Below are 21,579 nucleotides of genomic sequence, written 5' to 3' on the forward strand. Positions count from 1 at the left end.
GAGAAGAAGCAAAGACACATTGGTGGCGGCGGCGGCGGCAGTGGCAGCAGCAGCAGCAGCAGCAGCGCAGTTTGCATTCTGAAACACGCTGACCTGTGAGCAAAGAATATGGACTGACAGCACTTGATTTCCCCAGCATCAGTGTTTCTCCCTAACGAGTGTTTGAGCCTGAATTCTGAATCTTTGTTCTAAAATATTTGTATTTCCATTTCCTATACAGTAAAGAGTATTGGGTATTTAAAGCCTGCTCTTCAGACTGGAGAGATGGTTCAGTGGTTAAGAGCACTATCTGCTCTTCCAAAGGACCTGGGTTCAATTCCCAGCACCCACAAGGCCACTCACAACTGTCTGTAACTCCAGTTCCAGGTGATCTGACACCCTCACACCAATGCACATAAAATTAAGTAAATTATTTGGCTGGCATGGTGGCACACATCCGCATTCGGGAGGCAGAGGCAGGTGGATCTGGATCGCTGTGAGTTTGAGGCCAGCCTGGTCTCCAAAGCAAGTCCAGGACAACCAAGGTTATACAGAGAAACCCTGTCTCAAAATAAATAAATAAATAAATAAATAAAATAAAATAAAGCCTGCACACGGAAAGAGCCCCAATTGTGCAAGGGCAAGCACACCCTCTTTGGGAGGAAGCCCCCGGGGAGGCCCAAGCAAAGATGCTGTAAGCAAGCCCTACACAAAGCACGCAGAGCAGGGTGCTGACCTCTTCTCTCTCAGGTCTTCTAGGGTCCTTCCTAGCCTTTCTTCTCTGCTTTCTCTTATTTTTGTCTTCCTTCGTGACTTTTACTGTGGCCATGGGGTCCTGGACTATTTCTCTGGTAGGAGTCATGTGATTACTCATTGACCAATCGGAGATGGCATTTGAGCTCCACTTAGAGTTGATAGGATTAGCGGGAAACAAAACCGACTTTGCTCCTGGAGCTGCAGATTATAAAGAACTGGTTTCCACGGGTTGAAACGCATAATAATCCCACTCCAGGCCACTGGAAGGCGTTCTTCCGCTAAGTCTCAGATATTACCAGATCAGTCTCTGTAGAATATGAAGTTATAAGCAAATCTTTATAAAGTCAACATTCTGCGTTACTACCCCCAGCCCAGATAGGGAACTTCTAAACTGAGGCCCCCATAGTCAAGTTCCCCCTCTTCTTTAATGATAATAAAGCAATTTATCTGCACTCTTGTAGACATCTCAAAGCTGATGATAAACCAGCACAGTAAGGACACAGCTGACTATCACATCAGTCTTACCCTCGCCAGTGTTCATGCTGTGGTTACTCTGTGGAGTGTTATGTTATTTCACATTATAGAAGTAGCAAGGTACGCATGGTCTGTGTGAAGCAGGGAAGAATGTAAAAGGCCAGGTGACTCAAAAGAGAGAGGTGTTTTAGCTAAACGCAGGGCTGGCTTTCCTTCTGCCCAGGCTCACCAGGGCTGTGCTGTGAGAATTCTTGCCTGCTCTGTTTCTTCCATACCTGAAACATCAACATACTGTCCCGACCACAGCGAGCCTCAGACCCAGGACCTGAGCAGGGGTGTTTGGTTTGGATGGCTTGGCGTGCATGCCTAACATTGTGACCTCACCACAGTGGCAAGTGAGAACTTTAATTATCAAAAAGAAGACTAGATTATTCCAACATGTGTGTACCAGCAACTCAAGGCCCCACCTTTCCCTTGGTCAATTGTTTCTACCCTCTCCCTATATTTCCCATCTGTCCTCTAAGGACAGTATGGGTCAGGAATGCTATATTAGTTCCAGTGTAGAAAAACATAGTGTTACGACCTAAGGTGAAAATCACCAGCGTACAGCTAAATCAGCGTTTGTGACATTAACACCCTTGAAGACTCAGTAAGCTTCAAGTATAACCAAGGATTTATATGAGATTCATATTTATATGCTGATAACTCCCTACCCATGCATAAAACCAGTCCATGTGCCTACCCACCTGCCCACATGCCTGCAGATAGGGTCTCACATATCCAAGGTTAGTCTCAAACTTGCTATGTAGCCAAGCTATTTGTGAAATGCGTTTGTCAAATTTTAGGCTATTGTACAGAGTTCCAGGGAAAATTCCAGCCTGTGTTGTTAAAGGTGAATCTGGAAGAAGTTATTATAAGGTCAGACTCTGTAAGATGCTGTTTTAGTCGCAGAATTTTTATTTCTTAGAATTCTACCATATCATTAAGAGACGAGATAGTGGTGGGTGGTGGTGGTGGTGGTGGTTGTGTGTGGGGGGGGGATGAGGTGGGTATGGGTGGCTTGTGTGTGTGTGTGTGTGTGTGTGTGTGTGTGTGTGTGTGTGTGTGTGCGTGTGCCTGGCTCAGTGGTTAATAATACTGGCTGCTCTTCCAAAGGGCCTGAGTTTGAATCTCAGCACCCACATGGCAGTTCACAACCCTCTGTAACTCCAGGTCCAAGGAATTGGATATCCTCTTCTGGTCTCTGCATGCACCAGGCATGTCGTGGTGCACAGATACACATGCAGGCAAAATGCCAAAAATAGAATAATAATTAGAAAAAAAGTTGAAACACTTTGTGAAAATAGTCCCCAAGCACATTACCACAGGGTTTTTTCCTAATAACTCACTGAAGGACAATTTGCATAACTTCACAGAGATTCCACCTCCAAAACCCCAAGAGAGCAGGACTCTGTGCTGTGCAGTGTCACTTGGCCAGTGCCATAGACTCAGACCTGATAGATGCTGCTGGGGGAGCCAGTATGAGCCTTCTCCAGACATTTGCGCAAGCTGATGAGCGTCACATCCCAGCAATAGCACTGAACTACAGTGACCTCTTTCTAGAGGACCTGTTCTTGCATTCTATTCTAAGTCCCTTCCCCCTTTTCCATTGGAATGCAACTTTCAACCAAATGCAACTAAGAAAAATTAAGATTAAGAGTGGGGGTGGGTTTAAGCCTCACCTTTTCTTCAGCAGTAAATTTGATCAAGGACACACTCATCCGGTGGGTCTTTCCCACACACACTGCCAGAGCGTGTCCTTCGCACTGAGATAGGACAGGCTAACGCCCTTAGATACTCCACTCTCCAGTGCTAATGGGGTAAGCCACAGTGGAAAAGCCTCTAGCAAACTAGTTTGCTGCTGAGAATGGGTCTCCTAGCAGGTTATCCCAAGAAAGTTTTTGCCAGCACAGGGACAGGTCTAGAGCCAAAATTGTTCTGGCAAGAACCTCCTACCGCCCTCCTCACACTGCCAACATCTGCACTGAGGACTGCAGAGAGGCTCCCCGCCAACCCGTCTCCGGAAGGACTGATGCTTGTCTGTACTTACATCATCCTGCACATCGAGGTCACAGCCAGCCTTCAGCAAGATCTGGACCACAGAGAGATGACCCTTATTGGCAGCAAGGTGCAAGGGGGTCCGGCCATGCTGTTAATGCAAAAGAAACAACTGATTTAGAGCAAGATACGACAAGAGGGCAGGACACTAAAGCAAAGAGGACACAGCCGCTTTTAAGAACACCCCTCCCCCTAACCTCAGCTGTCCTTTTGCTCTGGCAGGAGAGACTCAACCAGTTTATCCAGAATTCAAGTTGCTTTGCTCAACTTTGGCCATTGGCATTGTAATTGACCAAGGGGGTAAAATGTGGTGCACACCTAAATCCTAGAAGAGTCAGATGGATCTCAGAACCAGGCCAGGCAGGGCTACATAGTGAAATCCTGTTTCCAAACATCATCACCATCATCACCATCACCACCACCACCACTGCCACCATCACTAATAAGAATAATAATGTTGAAAAAGCAAAGATGTCCTTAGTGCATAATTTTTATGTCATAATTTTTACATCTTATTCTTTTTTAAGAGTCTCTTTTTAAAAAGATTTATTTATTTTATGTATATCAGTGCTCTATTCACATGTACACCTGCAGGCCAGAAGAGGGCATCAGATCTCATAGATGGTTGTGAGCTACCATGTGGTTTCTGGGACTTGAACTCAGTATCTCTGGAAGAGCAGATAGTGCTCTTAACTGCTAAGCCATCTCTCCAGTCTCTTACATCTTATTCTTAAGCACCAAGTAAGTGGCAAAATGTGGGGTTTCTTGTCTTCCTGTTTTCCCACTAGTGCTAATGCCATGAAGTAGTGAAGGGTTGTGACGATGAATCTGATAGGACCATAGGTGGGAGACAAACAGATGTCAAACCCACCAGGATCCTGAAGGTCTCGTCAATAACCCCATAAAACCAAGCAGAGGTGGAAAAGGCTCAACCTCCTTTTAAAAACAGATTTTAAAATTACACAAACAGCCACTTAAAATTATAGTATATTAAGATCCACATAGCCAAAAAAAAAAAAAAAAAAAAAAAAAAAAAAAAAAACTACATATCTGCCAACCATTTAAAAAAAATAAAAGTTCAGAGAAACCATTGCTGTTCCAGTGACTGCCTTCCAGATCTCTCTGTGGCCCCCAAGAACTAACTCTTCTTTCAAATTTGTCATTGATTTTTCCTTTGCCTTTAATTACACTGTCCTTCCCTGGCCCAGAGGCAACACACAGACTACTGTTTTAACTCTATCTCAGGCATGTTAAACAACAGAGCATCACTGGCTTTTCTTTTTGTGATGTGCTTGTTGCTGGGTTTTGGTCCAACATTCTATTATGGTGATTTTGCAGTTATTCAGGTTTTCTACCTGGCACCTGGGTGTTCCCTGTAGACTGCTATGATGGCTAAAGTTATGTTTTAAGTTTAAATTACTATGCTTCTGAGATCTATAAAACAAAAATGTCTCTAACCTCTAAGCCCCACTAGGTCATAGGTACTTCCTGGAATGTTGGGGGCTGTTGTTCGTGTAAGATAACAAGGCATGTATTTTCACTTCTATAAACAAGATTGGTTGTCCCAACAGCCCAGGAAGTAGGTGGGAGGTGCATACACAGGAAGTACATCAGCAGGAAGTATGCTTGTCCCTCAATGGATGAAAGTGAGAAATACACATACTCCTGTGGCTTTTGTGTTTACAAGCTTCTGACTAAAGTAGTTTAGTCATAAATTACTTTACTGGTAATCCTGGGTATGGACAGGTCAGTGTCCCTCACCCTGTACAGCATTTAATAAAACTTGCTTGAAATTTAGCTCAAAAATATATGGCAGTGGTCTTATTCTTGTCCGGTAGGATTGACACTTTGATGAGATGAGCTTCTTAGCCCTGTAGCTGAGTCACAGACAGGATCACTTCCTTCTCTGCAACCGTATGAAATCTGTGGGCTCCCACGGTGCATGATACCCAAAAGAAAGTGCCCTTTGCTGAGTGTACATTAGCTTCTGCCCGGGGAACTGACCTGGCCAAGCTCCTCCCCCTCCAGGCTCTCCCAGAGACATCTTGTTTTCTCTCGGGACTTACTATGATGAAAACTTCGAGTATGGCAACTGAGGAGAAGGGGCTCATCAGGGCTTGTGTCCAGCTTAGCGCCTCAGTGAGAACCCTCTGCCTTCGCTGACATTCTAGTGGGATAAGCATGTTTATGAGCTCCATAAAGCACCAGTTTGCCACGATAACTAGCCATGGAGAGCACAACAGGCCAAAGAGGATCTTAATTCCTGGGCATGAAATCCAATCAAAACAGTAGAATGAGTCTGTAGAGAAAGAGGCCAGAGCTTGCTTTAAAATTAGAATTCTTAATTAAGGGACAAAGTTGCTCCCTAAGAATTAGGCTATAAAAAAACCTTCACAAAAAGGGCAAGGTCGGCGATAAGACAAAGGATTGACCTTTCTCCATCTGCTGTGTGCTACCTAACCTTGACCCACTCTGTGAGGTGTCCGCTGTGCCCAAATGGAGGAAAATGACCGGGTTTTACACACTGGGCCCAGGCTTGGGCTCTAACTGTCATCACATGTCCTTGTGAATGTCCTTGTGAATGACCTCATACCTCAACACTGATTAAATGACCTTCACAGAGTTTTCTAAGGCATTCTGAATTTCAGGGCGGCTTGTGGGAGAAAGGGAATGTGTGTGCTGGAGGGACAGACAGAGACACTGTAGCCAAATACAATAAGAGCCTTAAACAAGAAAACAGAGCAGGGCAGGGGCTGGGGGCTGGGGTTGGGGGCTGGGGGCTGGGGGTTGGGGGCTGGGGTTGGGGGCTGGGGGCTAGGGTTGGGGGCTGGGGGTTGAGGGTAGGGGGTTAGAGGCTGGGGGCAGGGGGTTGGGGGCTGGGGCTGGGGGCTGGGGTTGGGGGCAGGGGTTGGGGGCTGGGGTTGGGGGCTGGGGGCTAGGGTTGGGGGCTGGGGGTTGAGGGTAGGGGGTTAGAGGCTGGGGGCAGGGGGTTGGGGGCTGGGGCTGGGGGCTGGGGTTGGGGGCAGGGGTCGGGGGCTGGGGCTGGGGGCTGGGGTTGGGGGCTGGGGTTGGGGGCTAGGGGTAGGGGTTGGGGGACTGGGGGCTGGGGGTTGGGGGACTGGGGGCGGGGGGCTGGGGTTGGGGGCTGGGGGTTGGGGGACTAGGGACTAGGGGCTGGGGGCTGGGGGCTGGGGGTTGGGGGCTGGGGTTGGGGGCTGGAGGTTGGGGTGCTGCCTGAAAAGAAGCTCGACCCAGAGACACAGCCCAGGGAGCCCTGGACAGTCATGCCAGGACCCGCCTATTCCCGATGGGTAAGGAGGAAGAAAGGTTTGTCCAGGTGAGCACCAGCAGAAGACAGAAGAAGGAAACGGTGCGGTGGTTCCTCTGTGGGGCCTAATGTTTGCACGAGAGTCTGGCGCTACGGTTCCTGTGCTGCAGCCCCAATCCCCAGTGGATTGGTCTATGAGCGGGTGAGCCTCACAACAGGAGTAGTGTCTTGTCATAGGGCAGGTGGTGACACAATGCCACATGGGTGCTGTTCCTGACTTGGACTTAACTGAGAAGCAAAGGTCTGCCGCTTGGGCAGCCAGTCTCTAGCTGGAGTGGACTAAGAAAAGTTCAAGCCATTATCACACCCACAAATGCAACTAGAAACTACGAAAGCCAGAATGTCCTGGACTGCAGACGCGTCCTAACCCAAAGTCACCAGAGCTTTCCTGTTGAGAAGTAAAAGGCTAGGGCTATTGGAGCCAGACAGATCTCAGTCAGAGCTAGCAATGCCTGGCAACTGTGTAGGACAGTTACCTAAGCCTGCTTTCTCATCTATCAAACAAGAGCCGGCTCCACATCTACCCACACTCTAGATAAGAAGAAGGAAGCACAATCCTCCATTAGGTGTGGGTTTCCCTACTGCCGCTGTCTGTCAGCCCCCAGGCTAAGGAGTCACCCAACCACTGTTCCTCCTCGACAGACACCTTTGCCACAGCAAAGAGCCAGGAGCTATTTGCAATGTCCTATGGGCCTGATGAAGACACAAGCTCTGGTTTCCAAGGCCCCCCACTCGGCAGTCCCTCCTTGCATGCCTGCTTCCATTTTGGAATCTGCTCTGAAGTTCCCACTTTGTGCTTCTGTTTGCAAAGTCTTCCTTTCCAGAGAGACACCCTTCTCCACACTTCTCCTCCTCTCATGCCCAAGACATGGCCCCAGCCATGCCCACAGTCATAGCATTTGGTGGCCAGCAGGGGTGTGATCTCCTGAAAGAACAGGTACTTTCCATGAGTGGTGAATCAGGTTGACACTGGGCGGTGGGAAGGCCACATGCAAGAGGCCCAGGGCTCCTGGAACACGGGGACACTGGAGCAAGTTCTGTGACACTGGTGTGTCTTAGTTAGGGCTTTATTGCTGTGAAGAGACACCATGACAATGGCAACTCGTATCAAGGAGAACATTTGATTAGGGCTGGCTTACAGTTCAGAGGCTCAGTGCAATACTGCCACGGCAGGAAGCATGGCAGTGTGCAGGCAGACATGGTGCTGGAGAGGTACCTGCGAGTTCTACATCGGGATCCACAGGCAGCAGGAAGTGACTGTGAGCCACTAGACCTGACTTGACCTCCTGAGACCTCAAAGCCTAGTGACACACTTCCTCTAACAAGGCCACACCTCCTAACAGTGCCAATTCCCTGAGCCTATGGGGGCGGTTTTGATTCAAATCATCACAACTGGATTGGCTTCAGGAAACAAATAGAGACTGCAGCTACCAGTTCTTAGGTGGTAACACAGGATGAGATGAGGAGGGGCTAGGATAAGTCTTCCAAAAAGGGTCCCTTAGGCTAAACCTGTCAGACTGGGCTTGCCCAAGCAAGGGCTATTCCTCCAGCGGCACTTTTCTTGGTGCCTTCCTCATTGTCATCAGTGTAACACCAAACCAGGGTATTTCTCCTGTATGCTTTGGCACTTATATTCACAAGCTACAAAAAAACCTTTGCAGCTCCTTGCAGCAACAGTACACCTAGGGGCTGTGGTTTCTCCTCCCCTCTGGGCATTAGAATTTCCCGGAGAACTAGCAGCAACACAGCTCATCGGGCCTCCTGCTGGAGTCCCTGACTCAGAGTCTGGCTGGAACCTACTAATCTGCATTTCTAATAAATCTGAGAGGCAGCTACTAGGAGTGCAGGACCGTCGGCATGACAGGCCCTCACTTAGCCCACTAGTTCTGAGCGTATCACGCTTTAGATTTACCTATAATCTTTCGAAAAGATGTATTTACTTTTTATCTTTACGTGTACCATTGGTGTCCCCGAATGTATGTAGGTGCCTGGTGCCCGTGGAGTGCAGAAGAAGGCACCGGATCCCCTGGAACTGGAGCTACTGTAGGTGGTGGATTCTGCAAACCAAACCTTGGTCCTCTGCGAGAGCATCCCCATCACTCCAGCCCCAAGTTACCTACAATCTTCTAATAAACCCAAAACACAACCGCCAAAGGGTTAAATGCTATCAACATTATGTGGGGTCCTGGGAGGGTATTTTTACAGTCTCTGGGGATCCTAGTGTACAAGGAGTGATGAGCTGTCTAATCCTTCTGAAGCCACTTACTGGTTCCCAGTTGTAGTTTCAGGACAGGCCACCATAGGCCAGGAGAGTGGGAGAAGGTACACCCTTCATTTCTCCTTCATCCAGCCAAGGTGAGGGAGAGGCTCAGGTTGCCTCACTTCAGGCAGCCAAAGAGTAAACACGGCCTGGAGGTGCTGTCAGATAGTGGCCACAGGAAGGCCACTCCACTGTCAACAATTCTGGGACAGCACTGTGTTCCTAGGGCGTTTCCGGGAATCCCCAGGTGCTTGCTGAACAGGATTCTCATGAGGAAAAGGTTGGGCTTGTGGTCCCCCTGAGCGTTGTACGATGCTCTTTAGAAGATCTGGGGTTCCCCAGATCAGGTGAAAAGGGAACCCAGCTGAGAAAGGGAGTTCCATCTTTGTTGTTGCTTGTTTTTCCAGATAGTTTCTCTGTGTAATCCTGGCTGCCATGGACTTGCTTTGTAGACCAGGCTGGCTTCAAACTCATAGCAATCCTCCTGCCTCTGCCTCCCAAGTGCTGGGATTAAAGTCATGTGCCCCCACCTCCCAGCTGAATCCACTGTCTTATACCGAGCTCAGAGGCTATCCAGAAATGCCAGCCTTTGACCTTAACAGAAGGGTCCCACAGTGACAGACATCTACAGAGCTGACGCATCATCTGAGCAGCTGGACCATCCGAGCAGATCCCTGCCAGCAGGCATCCCATAAATTATTCTCACTGGTGACTGGAAAAGGGAACAAAATGATCCCTGTCCAGTGAGAGAAGCAGGGAGGGCTGTCAGGGGACATTGCAGAAGGAGCAGTCCCCCTAAGATAGTGGTCTCCCACCAATGAGGATGGCAAGAGGTCACAGACAGGAAGCCAAGCCAAACTAAATATGGAAGGCAAGCAGAGGCATATGTGATCAGACATGAAGCTCAGCCTCCTAGCTGGACACTGAGACCTCTTTGAGAAGGTTTGGGCCTCAAGTAATGGTGACTTGGGGTCACTTGAGAACCACAACCTACAGAAAAGGGTAAAAGAAGATGCCCAAAGCCTCCCAAAGTCCGGGTGCATAGATCATGCAAACCATGGTCACTGATCCACTTATCCACTCAAGCCATAGCTCCTGCTTAAAAGCTCTGTGTCCTATTTACTTTTTAGAGCAGCGACGCAGCTTCGTGGGTGACCTGGATGTTCTGCCAGCAAACCTAAAGAGTGAGGTGCATGGGTGCTGGCTGTCACTTAGTCACTTAGCAACACAGACCTACTCAATGACATCCCTCCGCCCAGAGCCACATAGCGACCTGGGAAGAAGCTGAAGGAACAAAGTGGAAGAGACTAGACCGCAAAGGCAGGTAGGGCTGAGGGGAAGTCATGGAAAGGAGACTCATTGGCTTAAAGGAATAAAACAATTAAGAGCCATTTTAACTGGGGATGCTGCAAGGAGACAGGTGGGCAGACATGGCCCACATGGGGCAAACTATAATGTGAAAGACAGTGAATCTTTTCCTCAGGAGATGGCGAGAAACACACCAGATGAGACTCAGGCAGCCCTTGTTGGAGGTGAATAGTGTCTGTGTGTTACCCAAAGCGTTAAGATCATGTATGTGTTAGAAACATGACATGTCAATGGGGAAATTTTTTTTTTAAGTCAGGGTCTCAGAAGCTAGCCTTAAACTGGCTAAGTCCCAGGCAAATTAGTTTTGGGATTTTTTTTCTCCAAGACAGGATTTCTCTGTGTAGCCCTCACTGTCTTAGAACTCGCTAGCCTCGAACTCACAGATGCTCTGCCTCTGCCTCCCAAATGCTGGAATAAGAAATAACTGAAGAGCCTGGATTAACTCAGTCGGTAGAGCATCAAACTTTCAATCTGAGGGTCCAGGGTTCAACTCCCTGTTCAGGTAGAAAGTGTTAGCCGGGCATGGTGGTGCATGCCTTTAATCCCAGGCCTCAGGGGGCAGAACAAAAAAACAAAACAAAACAAAAAAAGAAATAACTGGTTATTAAATATGTGTTCCAAATAACATCTCCAAATTATTGATGCTTATTGTTATTCTAAACGGCTAGCCCAGTGACGGAAGTTGTTGGCCAGTCAGGAATCACCACCTGTTCCATTACATTTTGCCCTGCTATTAGGCAGCTCTTCAGTCTTGCTGCATTTGCCACCTATGGTCTGGTTAAGATGTGATGTGTCAGTCAGGTGTGGTGGTGCACACTTTAATCCCAGCACTCAGGGAGCCAGAGACAGGTGGATCTATGTGAGTTTGAAGTCAGTCTGGTCTACAAAGTGAGTCCAGATCAGCTAAAGCTACACAGAGAAACCCTGTCTCAAAACAAACGAACAAACTTCTTTAGCCCGGGAGGTAGAGCAGGAATATTAAGAATTCCATGGGAGCTGGTCATGGTGGCGCACGCCTTTAATCCCAGGCAGGCGGGCCAGAAGAAAGGCATCAGATCACATTATAGATGGTTGTGAGCCACCATGTGGTTGCTGGGAATTGAACTCAGGACCTCTGGAAGAGTAGTCAGTGCTCTTAACCTCTGAGCCATCTCTCCAGCCTGATAATTTAGTCTTGAATAGAGTTCCCATATTCAGTTGGCTGGATCCAGAGATGGGGATTCTGAGGGTAAGCAGAGAGAACCATACAGTTTCTCTTCCTTAGTGTGTTATGTCTGGGTTTCCTCCAGAATGCAGATGCTAAATCTCTAGCCCTTGGTGCAACAGTGTCTGCAGGTGGGGCCTGGGAGGTAATTAACATCAGATGAGGTCTTGGGGGGCGCAGGACTTCTATAATAGTATCAGCAGCTTTGAAGATGAGAGACTTCCCACACTGCTCTGAGCTGTTGGGGGATTCAGACCCAGGACAAGCCAATAAGGTGCCCATTTAACCTAACAGGACTTGGCCCCAGGTTCTCCCAGAATCCCTCAGTCCCTACCTGTTACAGGGCACGGCTACTATACCCTGCCCTTTGCCCTGAACTTTCCAGCTCTGTCTTCCTCTGCATGGCGACTTCCCTGACCCTGTTCCTTGGAACCAGTAAACCCACCAGAGAGCTGCCCCTGGTAAAATTGAGTGTCTATACTCTAATTTGTCTTGAACTGTGGAGAGAGACTATCATGAACATGTGAGGACAGAAAGAAGGTGGCCACCCATACACCAAAAAGAGCCCTCACCAGGAACCAAATCCATAGGCACCTTGATCGTCACATCACAGAAAGAACTGTGACTTGCTTAGTATATACACAGCCTGAATTAGGACACCTGGGGATCTGTAGTATATACTGCTATTAAAAGGCCTTGTAAGGGGGCTGGAGAGATGGCTCAGCAGTTAAGAGCACTGACTGCTCTTCCAAGATGTCCTGAGTTCAATTTCCAGCAACCATGTGGTAGCACAACCATCTACCTATACTGGGATCAGATGCCCTCTTCTGGAGAACAGGTGTCCATGCACCAGAGCACTCACACATAAAGTAAACAAATCTTAAGAAAATAAAAAAAAAGGCCTTGCAAGCTTGAAGTAAGTTTCTCCTGACCCCTGTATATGATTCTTTTTTTATATTGTTTCATTCAATAGAAACAAGGGCTAAAAACAAACCAGGCTTAACTGGCACCCATTCAACTACGTATCCTAAATCACCAACTTAGAACAACCTGAGACATACGACAGCTAAATCAGATGGAAGCAGCGGGCCTGCTGAGGAAGGAACGTCAGTCTCTGAACATGCCCCTTGATGCACTCTCTGAAATCGAAATCATTACAGATAAAAAGAATGAAGACAGGACAACGAAGGACTCTAAGGACTCTGCAATAATCCCCCTGCACTGGTTCTGCCCACTAAGAATCTATTTTTTTTTTTTTTTTTTTTTTGGTTTTTTTTTTTTGGTTTTTCGAGACAGGGTCTCTCTGTGTAGCCTTGGCCATCCTGGACTCACTTTGTAGACCAGGCTGGCCTCGAACTCACAGCGATTCGCCTGCCTCTGCCTCCCGAGTGCTGGGATTAAAGGCGTGCGCCACCACGCCCGGCTCTGCCCACTAGGAATCTAATAAGGCAGTTTTCTTCCTTGGCATCTTTGTTGCCTAGCACCCGCCAACCACTAGTTGGCAGACTGCTGCTTCAGGAATCTTACACTGTGCTCATGATTGGCTTGCATTTGTTCAGAAAGACAAGTTATTAGGGAGGACTTTCAAATTCTGACACCCAAACTGGGCCACAACCATAACGTAACGTAACATAACGTGTTAAGCAGTTAAGACCCATCAGCCACGCCCACAAGATGGATCAGCAGGTAAAGGTGCTCGCCATGCAACTTGGCAACCTGAGCCGACTCCTGGAAAAGTGGAAGAAAGGGACCAACACCATGAAGTTGTCTCCTGACCTTTCCATGCATGCTTGACACCCATCACTGCCTGTCCCCATGACGCCCCACATCAGGCACAGGCACATGAAAAATAAATACAGCACTTAAAGGCCTTCTAGTCTATATGCCTGGGAGTTTAGGGCCTCGGACCTCCATGATTTGGGGGGGGGGTTCAGGGTGCCTGTCTGGGTTACCAAACACTTAGATGTATAGATGAAGGCTTTCTGTGCAGTCTTCTGAGGCAACAGAATAAACACTAGCAGCACTGACTACAGACAGCGGAGGGTGATGCATGGCTTCCTTCCTGCAGAATACCCAAGCAGTAGCTGATATCTCCGAGCTAATTTCTCTACCAAGCCCATCCAGAGCTGGAGTGTGAACACAGTCACCTCCATCCCCTCTGGGCTCCACTTAAGTAAGACCTCCTACTGAGTCCAAGAGGCACAGAGAAGCAAGTGACCAGGCCCACAGATTCTCTATAACAAGGAAGAGCAGTGAAGAGACCAGCAACCAAATTCTGGATTCTAGTTCAACAGCAGCCTTTGCTTCACTGGGAGGCTGGGACCCACAGGGGTCCTGAGGCTTGTACAGCTTCCTCCAAGGCCCTGGCAGAGGTTCATGCCAAGCCCACCATGTTAATTCTTCCAGTGTACCTCCCAATCTGAGCGTTCCTCATCCAGCCTGAGAGGTCATCCCTCCTCCTGCCAGAAAGCATCTCCTGAAGGTGCCTGGGTACCTCTGCTAGAATCTCATAGCCCCATGATGTCTTCCCAAGAGCCTCAGAAGAGTAAGTTGGTGCCTACAATGCCATTTTGGACCAGATACTTCTCTGGGCTTTCTCCCATAGGCAAGCCACATAAAAATCCACAGCACATACTGCATTTCCATAACTGGAACATCTATTTCCTACTGAACTCATTGTTTTGAATGATGATGTTCAGAATATGAGCATTCCGTGGTGTTTACCAAGCTCCGCAGACAGTGTAACCCTACGCCCCACACGCCCCACACAACAGAAGTTCTTAGAGCAGAGTGCGTTCTCCTCTTGTGGTGGATGTAAACATGTTTTTCTTTTGATCCCAAGTGTGGGGTGGGGAATGGATTTGTGAGAGAACGGGTGATGTTTATCCACTTAGAAGTTGAACCACCAGAGCCAGGCGTGGTGGCACACGCCTTTAATCCCAGCAAGCGGATCTCTATGGGTTCAAGGTCAGCCTGGTCTACAAAGGGGGTCCAGGACAGCCAAGTCTACACAGAGAAATGCTGTCTCAAAAAACAGTAATAATAATAATAATAATAATAATAATAATAATAATAATAATAATAATAATAATAATAATAATAAATAAGTTGAACCACCTCATGTGGGGACTTGGATTTTGCCAGCTGAAAGACATCCTAGTACAGACTGAGAGGATATATATATATACACACACATACACACACACACACACACACACACACACACACACACACACACACACACATCCAAAACAAGAGGCAGGGGCTTTTTGGGTCTTGATATTGTTTGGTTGTTCATCGCTCCACTTCAAGAGAACTGCTCCAGTGAAGGCTTTGAGGCTTTGGGTTCTGGCTGCTGTTCCAGGTTCCAGCAGCAACTTTGGCGGAATTGCTGGTCTGCTGAAATCCTGATGACTACGCCAGGGGAATCGCTCCCAGGAACTGAGTTCAACAAGGTCTACTTCTCCTGTTCCCATGAACCTCTTTTCACTCCTATCTAGGGCAGGTGGGCTGGAAGGGAGGCCTAAGCATTAAAGAACGCCCTCTGAACACTTGGAAACTCCTCAAGCCCAGGTCACGCCCCAGACCAGTTAAACCAAGACTCTCCTGAATCACACCTGGGCATTATTCTTTTTTAAGGCTGTCCAAATGATCCTACCCACAGGCAATACAGAGAGCCACAGACCCAAAGGAACTGCTGAGGACAATCAACTCCAGTGGGGACATGCTCATCACTTTGATCGTAACTATCGTCATCTGAGCCTTGTTCCTCCTCCTGGATCACCCTTGTAAGCACTGTGCCTGAATTAGCTCACTTCATCATCAAAAGGCACTGATGGCTACATCGTATACAGGAAGTGAAGGCCTGAGATGGTTAATAAGCTGGCCAGGTTTACAGGGAAGGCGCCACTCTGAATAGGAGTTGTGAAATTCATTCTCTCTACTCTTAACATAAATTGTGAAAGGCTTTAAGATGGGTAACAAATTCAAAGAGACAGGGAATAGAAATGTAAGGGCTCTGGGAAGGGAAAGGGGAGCTGGTCTCCAACACAGAGTTTTAGCGTGGAGAGATAGGAAAGTTTTGGAGACAGACTGAGGGGATAGACAAAAAGTGGGTGGACGTCCCAGCCCTGGACTGTGTGCAGGATATGAGTAAGGCGGAAGGCTGCACACTATATAAAGCTTTACAGTCAGTGAGCCGGAGGTGACTTAGGGTCCGATCACAAGCTACAACGGGACTCTGGGTTATCGCCAAGCCCTCCGCTGGCAGCGATATACTGTGAGGATCCTGTGGATTCGGGCTAGGATTATACCAATAGGCACATTTTCACTTTACTAATAGCCTACATATTCGAAAGTTCTCCATTTATTTAAAATAATTGAAACATCTCAATGGGTTCATCATTAACATGCTAAATAAAAATCTTAACAGTGTACTGTATTAAAGCTCACAGAGACCACCAGAAGTCGGTTTTCCCCAGCGATTTCTGATGATAACCCACAAATAAGCGTAAGTTTTTTCATTTGAAAGTCTTTGCACTGGCAATGCCTGGAGATGTTGCAAAGCAGGTACCTGAGGGCTGGGCATAAACTAACAGACATGCACTTGCTGGCTGTGCACAACACCATGGGGCTAGTGCCCAGCACCCATCCCCGCCACCCCGGGATGTCTTACTTAGCGTGGCATAAATAAGTCTACACCTTCAATGCCCTGTCTTTTCCTCAGTGACACATACTGCTCCACAGAGCACATGGGACTAGGTATGGCAACAGCTGGTGTAGGCCGCAGCCCACATTCCACATGAGCTGAGGAGGCACCCCTGCTTTCTAGATGGAAACAAAAGGCCACGGAGGAGGAAGGAGGGGTGGGATCAGCTTGCATTTCTCTCTCAACTCACTCCTCTGCTCTTCTAGCTCCCAGAGGAAAATGCTACAGACCCACCCTGAAGTGCGTCAGAGGGCAGACTAACCATCCTAGCTTCACAACAGAGTCCAAGGAAGGTGAGATGAGTACAAACGGAGGCCAAGAAGGAGCCCTCAAAAGATAATAATAATTTAAAAAAAAAAAAAAGGAGCCAGTGTCCTCTCACACAGCGCTGTGGATGTCCATTTGGCTCTGGCTGTCAAAAGGACAAGGGCACTAATGTTCTGGCCCAGCAGTACCACTCGGAGAAATTTGCCCCACAAATAGAAGCAAACCACAACACGCTATGACCTCAAAAAAAGTCAGTTAGTGCAGCATAATTTTCAAAAGCAGATTAGCATAATCCACGCAGCCACTGGCACTGGATTAGATGCCCTAATTATGGCTTCATTATACATTAGTGAATAAACCACACTTTTTAATCCCAGCACTCCAGAGGCAGAGGCAGGCAGATCTCCATGAGTTCCAGACCAGCCATGGCTACATAGTGAGAACTTGTCTCTAAAAGACAAAACAAACAAAAAATATATATTAAAAAAAAAAAAACAGGAGCTGGGGGTGCTGGAGAGGTGGCTCAGTGGTTAGAGCACCAGCTGCTCTTCCAGAGGACCAGGTTCAATTTTCAGCACCCACATAGCAGCTCACAACTGTCTGTAATTCCAGTTCTGAAGGATCTGGCACCCTCACACAGACATAGGTGCAGGCAAAACATCAATGGACATAAAAGTAAACATGTTTGTAAAGGGGGCATAGAAGAAGAGGGAATGTATAATCTATAATTTGTGTAAAAGGGAAAATGTATACAGTTGCATCTGTTTGCAGATGGCATGGACTGTCTCAGGAGGGGAATTGTAAGAAACAAGTAACACACAGACAGACACTCTGGTGAGAGACAGCACAGGACAGAAACAAGTCAACCTTTGCGCCCTGGGCATCAGATCATTATATTCAGAGACGGGAAGAATTCATTTTTTGGTGTGTAGGAGGAGCGGTACTGGGAATGGATTTAGGGTTACATGCATGTAATGTTCTTCAAATGAGCGCTCCCCCATTTTAAAACCAGATTACTAAATAATGTATATGAGTACCCCATCTGCATATATAGATCTGCAAGCCAGCAGCAGGCATAAGATCCCATTCTAGATGGTGGTCAGCCACCATGTGGTTGTGGGGGAACTGCCAAGGGGAACTCAGGACCCCTGGCAGAGCAGACAGTGCTCTTAACTGCTGAGCCATCTCTGCAGCCTGCTTTTTACTATGTATTTTGAAATAAGGTCTTTCTAAGGTGCCCAAGCTGGCTTTGAACTTAGTCTGTAGTCCAAGCTGGCTTTGAACTTGCCACCTTCCTGCTTCAGCATCCTGAAGAGCTCAGATTACAGGCCTGCAATGCCAGGTTCAGCTTAACAATCCTTTCTTGGGTGCTTTTTACCAAGCTTGATTGCCTGCGTTCAATCCCTGGAAGCCACATGGAGAGAACCAATCCCTCTGATCTCATACATATGTAGCCTGTGCTCACCTCCACCCACACGCATCATACATATATATGTAAATATATACAATAAATAAATGCAAATGCTTCTCTTTAAATACATTCCGAAGTACGTAGTTCTAGAAGTGTGCTATACATAGCACACTTTCTCACGAGAAAGATTTCACCTAACCAGCAACCTTGTAACCATGTGTTTTTCCACTCTCCACCCCAAACCCCACCCCTGAGGATCAGAAGCTTCGAGAAAATGACTATAAACCAAACACCAGTTCTGACCCAAACTTTGCAAATAAGTCCCATCATGAAACACAAAGCCACAAACTGAAACGGACCCGAGCCCCACGTGGAAAAGGTGCAGGCCTGCGAGTCAGGGGCAGCGTGCCTTACACGCCCTGTGCCTGCTCAGTTGCGAGTCAGGGGCAGCGTGCCTTACACGCCCTGTGCCTGTTCAGTTACTCAGTATTCTATTACTATAACAAATAGCTCAGATAACCAATTCATATAGAAATAAAAGGTGGGCTCTGGGCCACGGTTTTGGAGATACCAGTCGAAGATTAGAGGAGGCCATTAGACAGTTGGAAAGCTCATCATCACGGCAAAAGAGCCTGACGGAGCAAAACTGCTTGTCTTATGGCTAGTGAACCAGAGACAGGAAGGTAAGGGGGGAGGCCCCACTGTCCTCTCTGAGGCATGTTACCAATGACTTAAGACTTCCTAGTAGGCCCCGCTATGAAAGCTAAGTTTTAACTATTGTGCTTAAGAGATCTATAAAACAAAATGCCTCTAACCTATAAGCCCCACTTGCCCAAAGACAGATAGCTTCCTGGAATACTGGGAGCTGTTCATGTAGGGTAACAAGCCACGTGTTTATACTTCTGTAAAAAACATTCACAGCCTCAATTGCATATGGGGGCATGAGAGAGAGAGGAAGAAGAGGAGGAGGAGGAGGAGGAGGAGGAGAGAGAGAGAGAGAGAGAGAGAACACAAGTATAATGTCAGGATGTATGTTTGCCCTTGCCCCAACCTCCCCCCCCCTACTTCTGATTGGCTTAAGGTGGGAAGCATGTAGCCTTGTGAGTTTTGCCTTTATAAGCACCAGACTAACATAATTCATGGCCGTACTCTAGGAATTCTGGGTATGGATCTAGCCAGAGTTCATCACATTGCCCCATGTTTAATAAAGCATGCTTCAAATTTGGCTCAAAATTTGTGGTAGTGGTCCTTCACCTGGTGGGATTAACAGCACCTCTTCGTAGTGCCACAACTGGAGACCAAATCTTCATAGCATCGGTTTCTGAGGGACTTATCCAAATGGTAGCAAAGCCCTTCATTCTCAGAGGTGTCCCTGTTTTGGGTGAAAAACAACATGCCACTCATCTACAGCCGCTCGTCCCTTGCAAAGTACTACCAGACTTTCATCAGCGGAACGGAGCACACACCCTATGCCTCTCAGAGCCCTGACCCTAAGCATCCTGAGTCACTCTTCTCTTGCCCTTTCTCACCCAGTCGTCTCTCCTCTGATCCCTCTCTATCACGCTGAAGTCCCGTGTGCCCTGGGCCTTTGCAGATGTGAAAGGGCACAATGATGTCATCCTGGGGTAGGTGGAGCCCTTAATACTTAAGTGAAGGTAATTGTCCTGGAAACACAAATCCCAGAGAGAAACCCTCATGAAGACAGAGGAGACGATTGGGTGTCACCCCTGCAAGCCAAGGAATGCCAACTACCAGCAGCAAGAAGCAGCAGCAGTGGTTCACCCTCAGGTTCGGGCAGCACAGCCTGCAATAGCTTGAGCTCTCACTCTGCCCTCCAAAAACATTTTTTTTAATTTTATTAATTTACTCATATTACATCTCAATTGTTATCCCATCCTTTGTATCCTCCCATTCCTCCCTCCCTCCCTCCCATTTCCCCCTCCCTCCCCTCCCCTATGACTGTGACTGAGGGGGACCTCCTTCCCCCTGTATATGCTCATAGGGTATCAAGTCTCTTCTTAGTAGCCTGCTATCCTTCCTCTGAGTGCCACCAGGCCTCCTCGTCAGGGGACGTGGTCAAATATGGGGCACCAGAGTTCATGTGAAAGTCAGTCCCTACTCTCCACTCAACTGTGAAGAACATCCTGGACCCATATTTGTCACCATGCACAAAACTCAAGTCCAAGTGGATCAAAGACCTCAACATAAAATCAGAGACACTAAATCAGTTAGAAGAAAAAGTGGGGAAGAGCCTGGAACACACTGGCACAGGAGACAACTTCCTGAACAGAACTTCAACAGCCCAGGCCTTAAGGTCAACAATTAATAAATGGGACCTCATGAGGCTGAGAAGCTTCTGTAAGGCAGGAGACTCTGTCAATAGAACAAAGTGACAGCCTACAGACTGGGAAAAGATCTTCACCAACCCTACATCTGTCTGGCCTCCAAAATTTTAAGACAGGAATCTCCCTTGTCCGGGCGCCCCTGTCTGTGGGAGGCCGCTGGAGCGGCGAGGGCTAGCCTGCTCCGCCTCTGCCTCTCCGCAGGCCCGCTAAGTTAGTGTGGCTCTTTAGTGGGATCGCTATCATTTTAACAGAGAGCCTTTTTGCTCTAGGGATTTTCTAGGAATTTGCTCAGTAGAGATCGCCGATGGCTGGAAGAGACATCCAAGTATGCCCACCGCAGCACACCATGCAGGACAAACTGCTCGAATGGTTCCAGTCTAACCACATAATGGCAGCTCCAGAGCCATTTCACCAAACAATTAGATGCACACACACAAAGCTCTTAAACAGCCCAGAAAGGGTCAATGGGCCCGTTTGCATTTTTAAGTGATTTAGGCCTGCTTTTACAAGCATACATATTTTTGGAAACACACAAAAATATTTCCTAGTCTTGGGAGCATGACTCGAGGACCGGAAGGTTATACAGGGAAGGATGGTTGGAAAGGGGAAGGAGGTGGCAAGCTAACCGCCTATGATACACTGGGCATCGCTCTCAAGGCTTCTGTGAACTCCTCTTCCTCTCTCCTTCAGCCCCTTCCCTCACCATGCTCTATATGCACTGTGGCTACAGGCAGCAGAGATACAGCTATAATGTGCTGTTATGGCGCACAGGCAGGGGTGAGAGTAAGCTGCTGCCAGGGGTCACATGGCTATAACTAGGAGCAAGGACCAAAGCTCGGTAGCTACCTCAGAGCTGGCATCTACTCTCTGTGACTTGATTTCGTGTCACCTGCAGATGCCCTCAACACAAGCAGGCAACAGCAGAGCCCCTCTGAGGCCCTCCTGTCAGGCAGCCCTCCTGAGCGTTGCCCCTCCCCCTCAGGCCTGCCATGTGGGGCACTCTGGGACAACTCTGTGCGCAGTGCACAGCCTCCTGGGTTCTGCTTTTCTTTGCTTGGCATTCATGACGAAGCTGCAATGACCTTGAATCTGATCTTTTTTTCTTTTTTAGTTGAAAATAGATTTTTTTTCCCCCTCATACAATATATTCTGATCTCAGTTTCCCCTCCCCCACCCCTCCCACTTCCTCCCCACCAACCAACCCTTGATTCTCTCTCTTTAGAAAACAAACAGGCAAACAACAGAATAGGACAAAACAAACAGAAAAAGAAAAAAAAAAAACAAAAAACAAAAATCACAAGAAGCACGTGTACATGCAGAGACACGTGCGAACACAGAAAGCTCATTTAAAAAACCCACAAAATTAGAAGCCATAATAAAAG

At 47.8% G+C, this 21,579-nt stretch overlaps 1 protein-coding gene and 1 non-coding gene across 2 annotated transcripts in view; one reads left to right on the plus strand and one right to left on the minus strand.

Annotated features, from left to right (window-relative positions):
• The window catches only part of Ankrd6 (ankyrin repeat domain 6), a 59,795-nt gene that overhangs the window by 28,735 nt on the left and 9,481 nt on the right, over positions 1 to 21,579 (minus strand). Inside the window, exon 3 of the mRNA XM_051161233.1 lies at positions 3,299 to 3,397. Coding sequence (XP_051017190.1) covers positions 3,299 to 3,397 — 99 coding nt within the window. The remainder of the gene's footprint in view (positions 1 to 3,298; positions 3,398 to 21,579) is intronic.
• Trnae-uuc (transfer RNA glutamic acid (anticodon UUC)) lies at positions 10,694 to 10,767 on the plus strand. The gene has a single exon. It is a non-coding gene; the product is annotated as a tRNA-Glu (tRNA).

This window comes from Acomys russatus, chromosome 2 (assembly GCF_903995435.1).
Source record: "Acomys russatus chromosome 2, mAcoRus1.1, whole genome shotgun sequence".
In the NCBI taxonomy this organism is placed as follows: domain Eukaryota; kingdom Metazoa; phylum Chordata; class Mammalia; order Rodentia; family Muridae; genus Acomys; species Acomys russatus.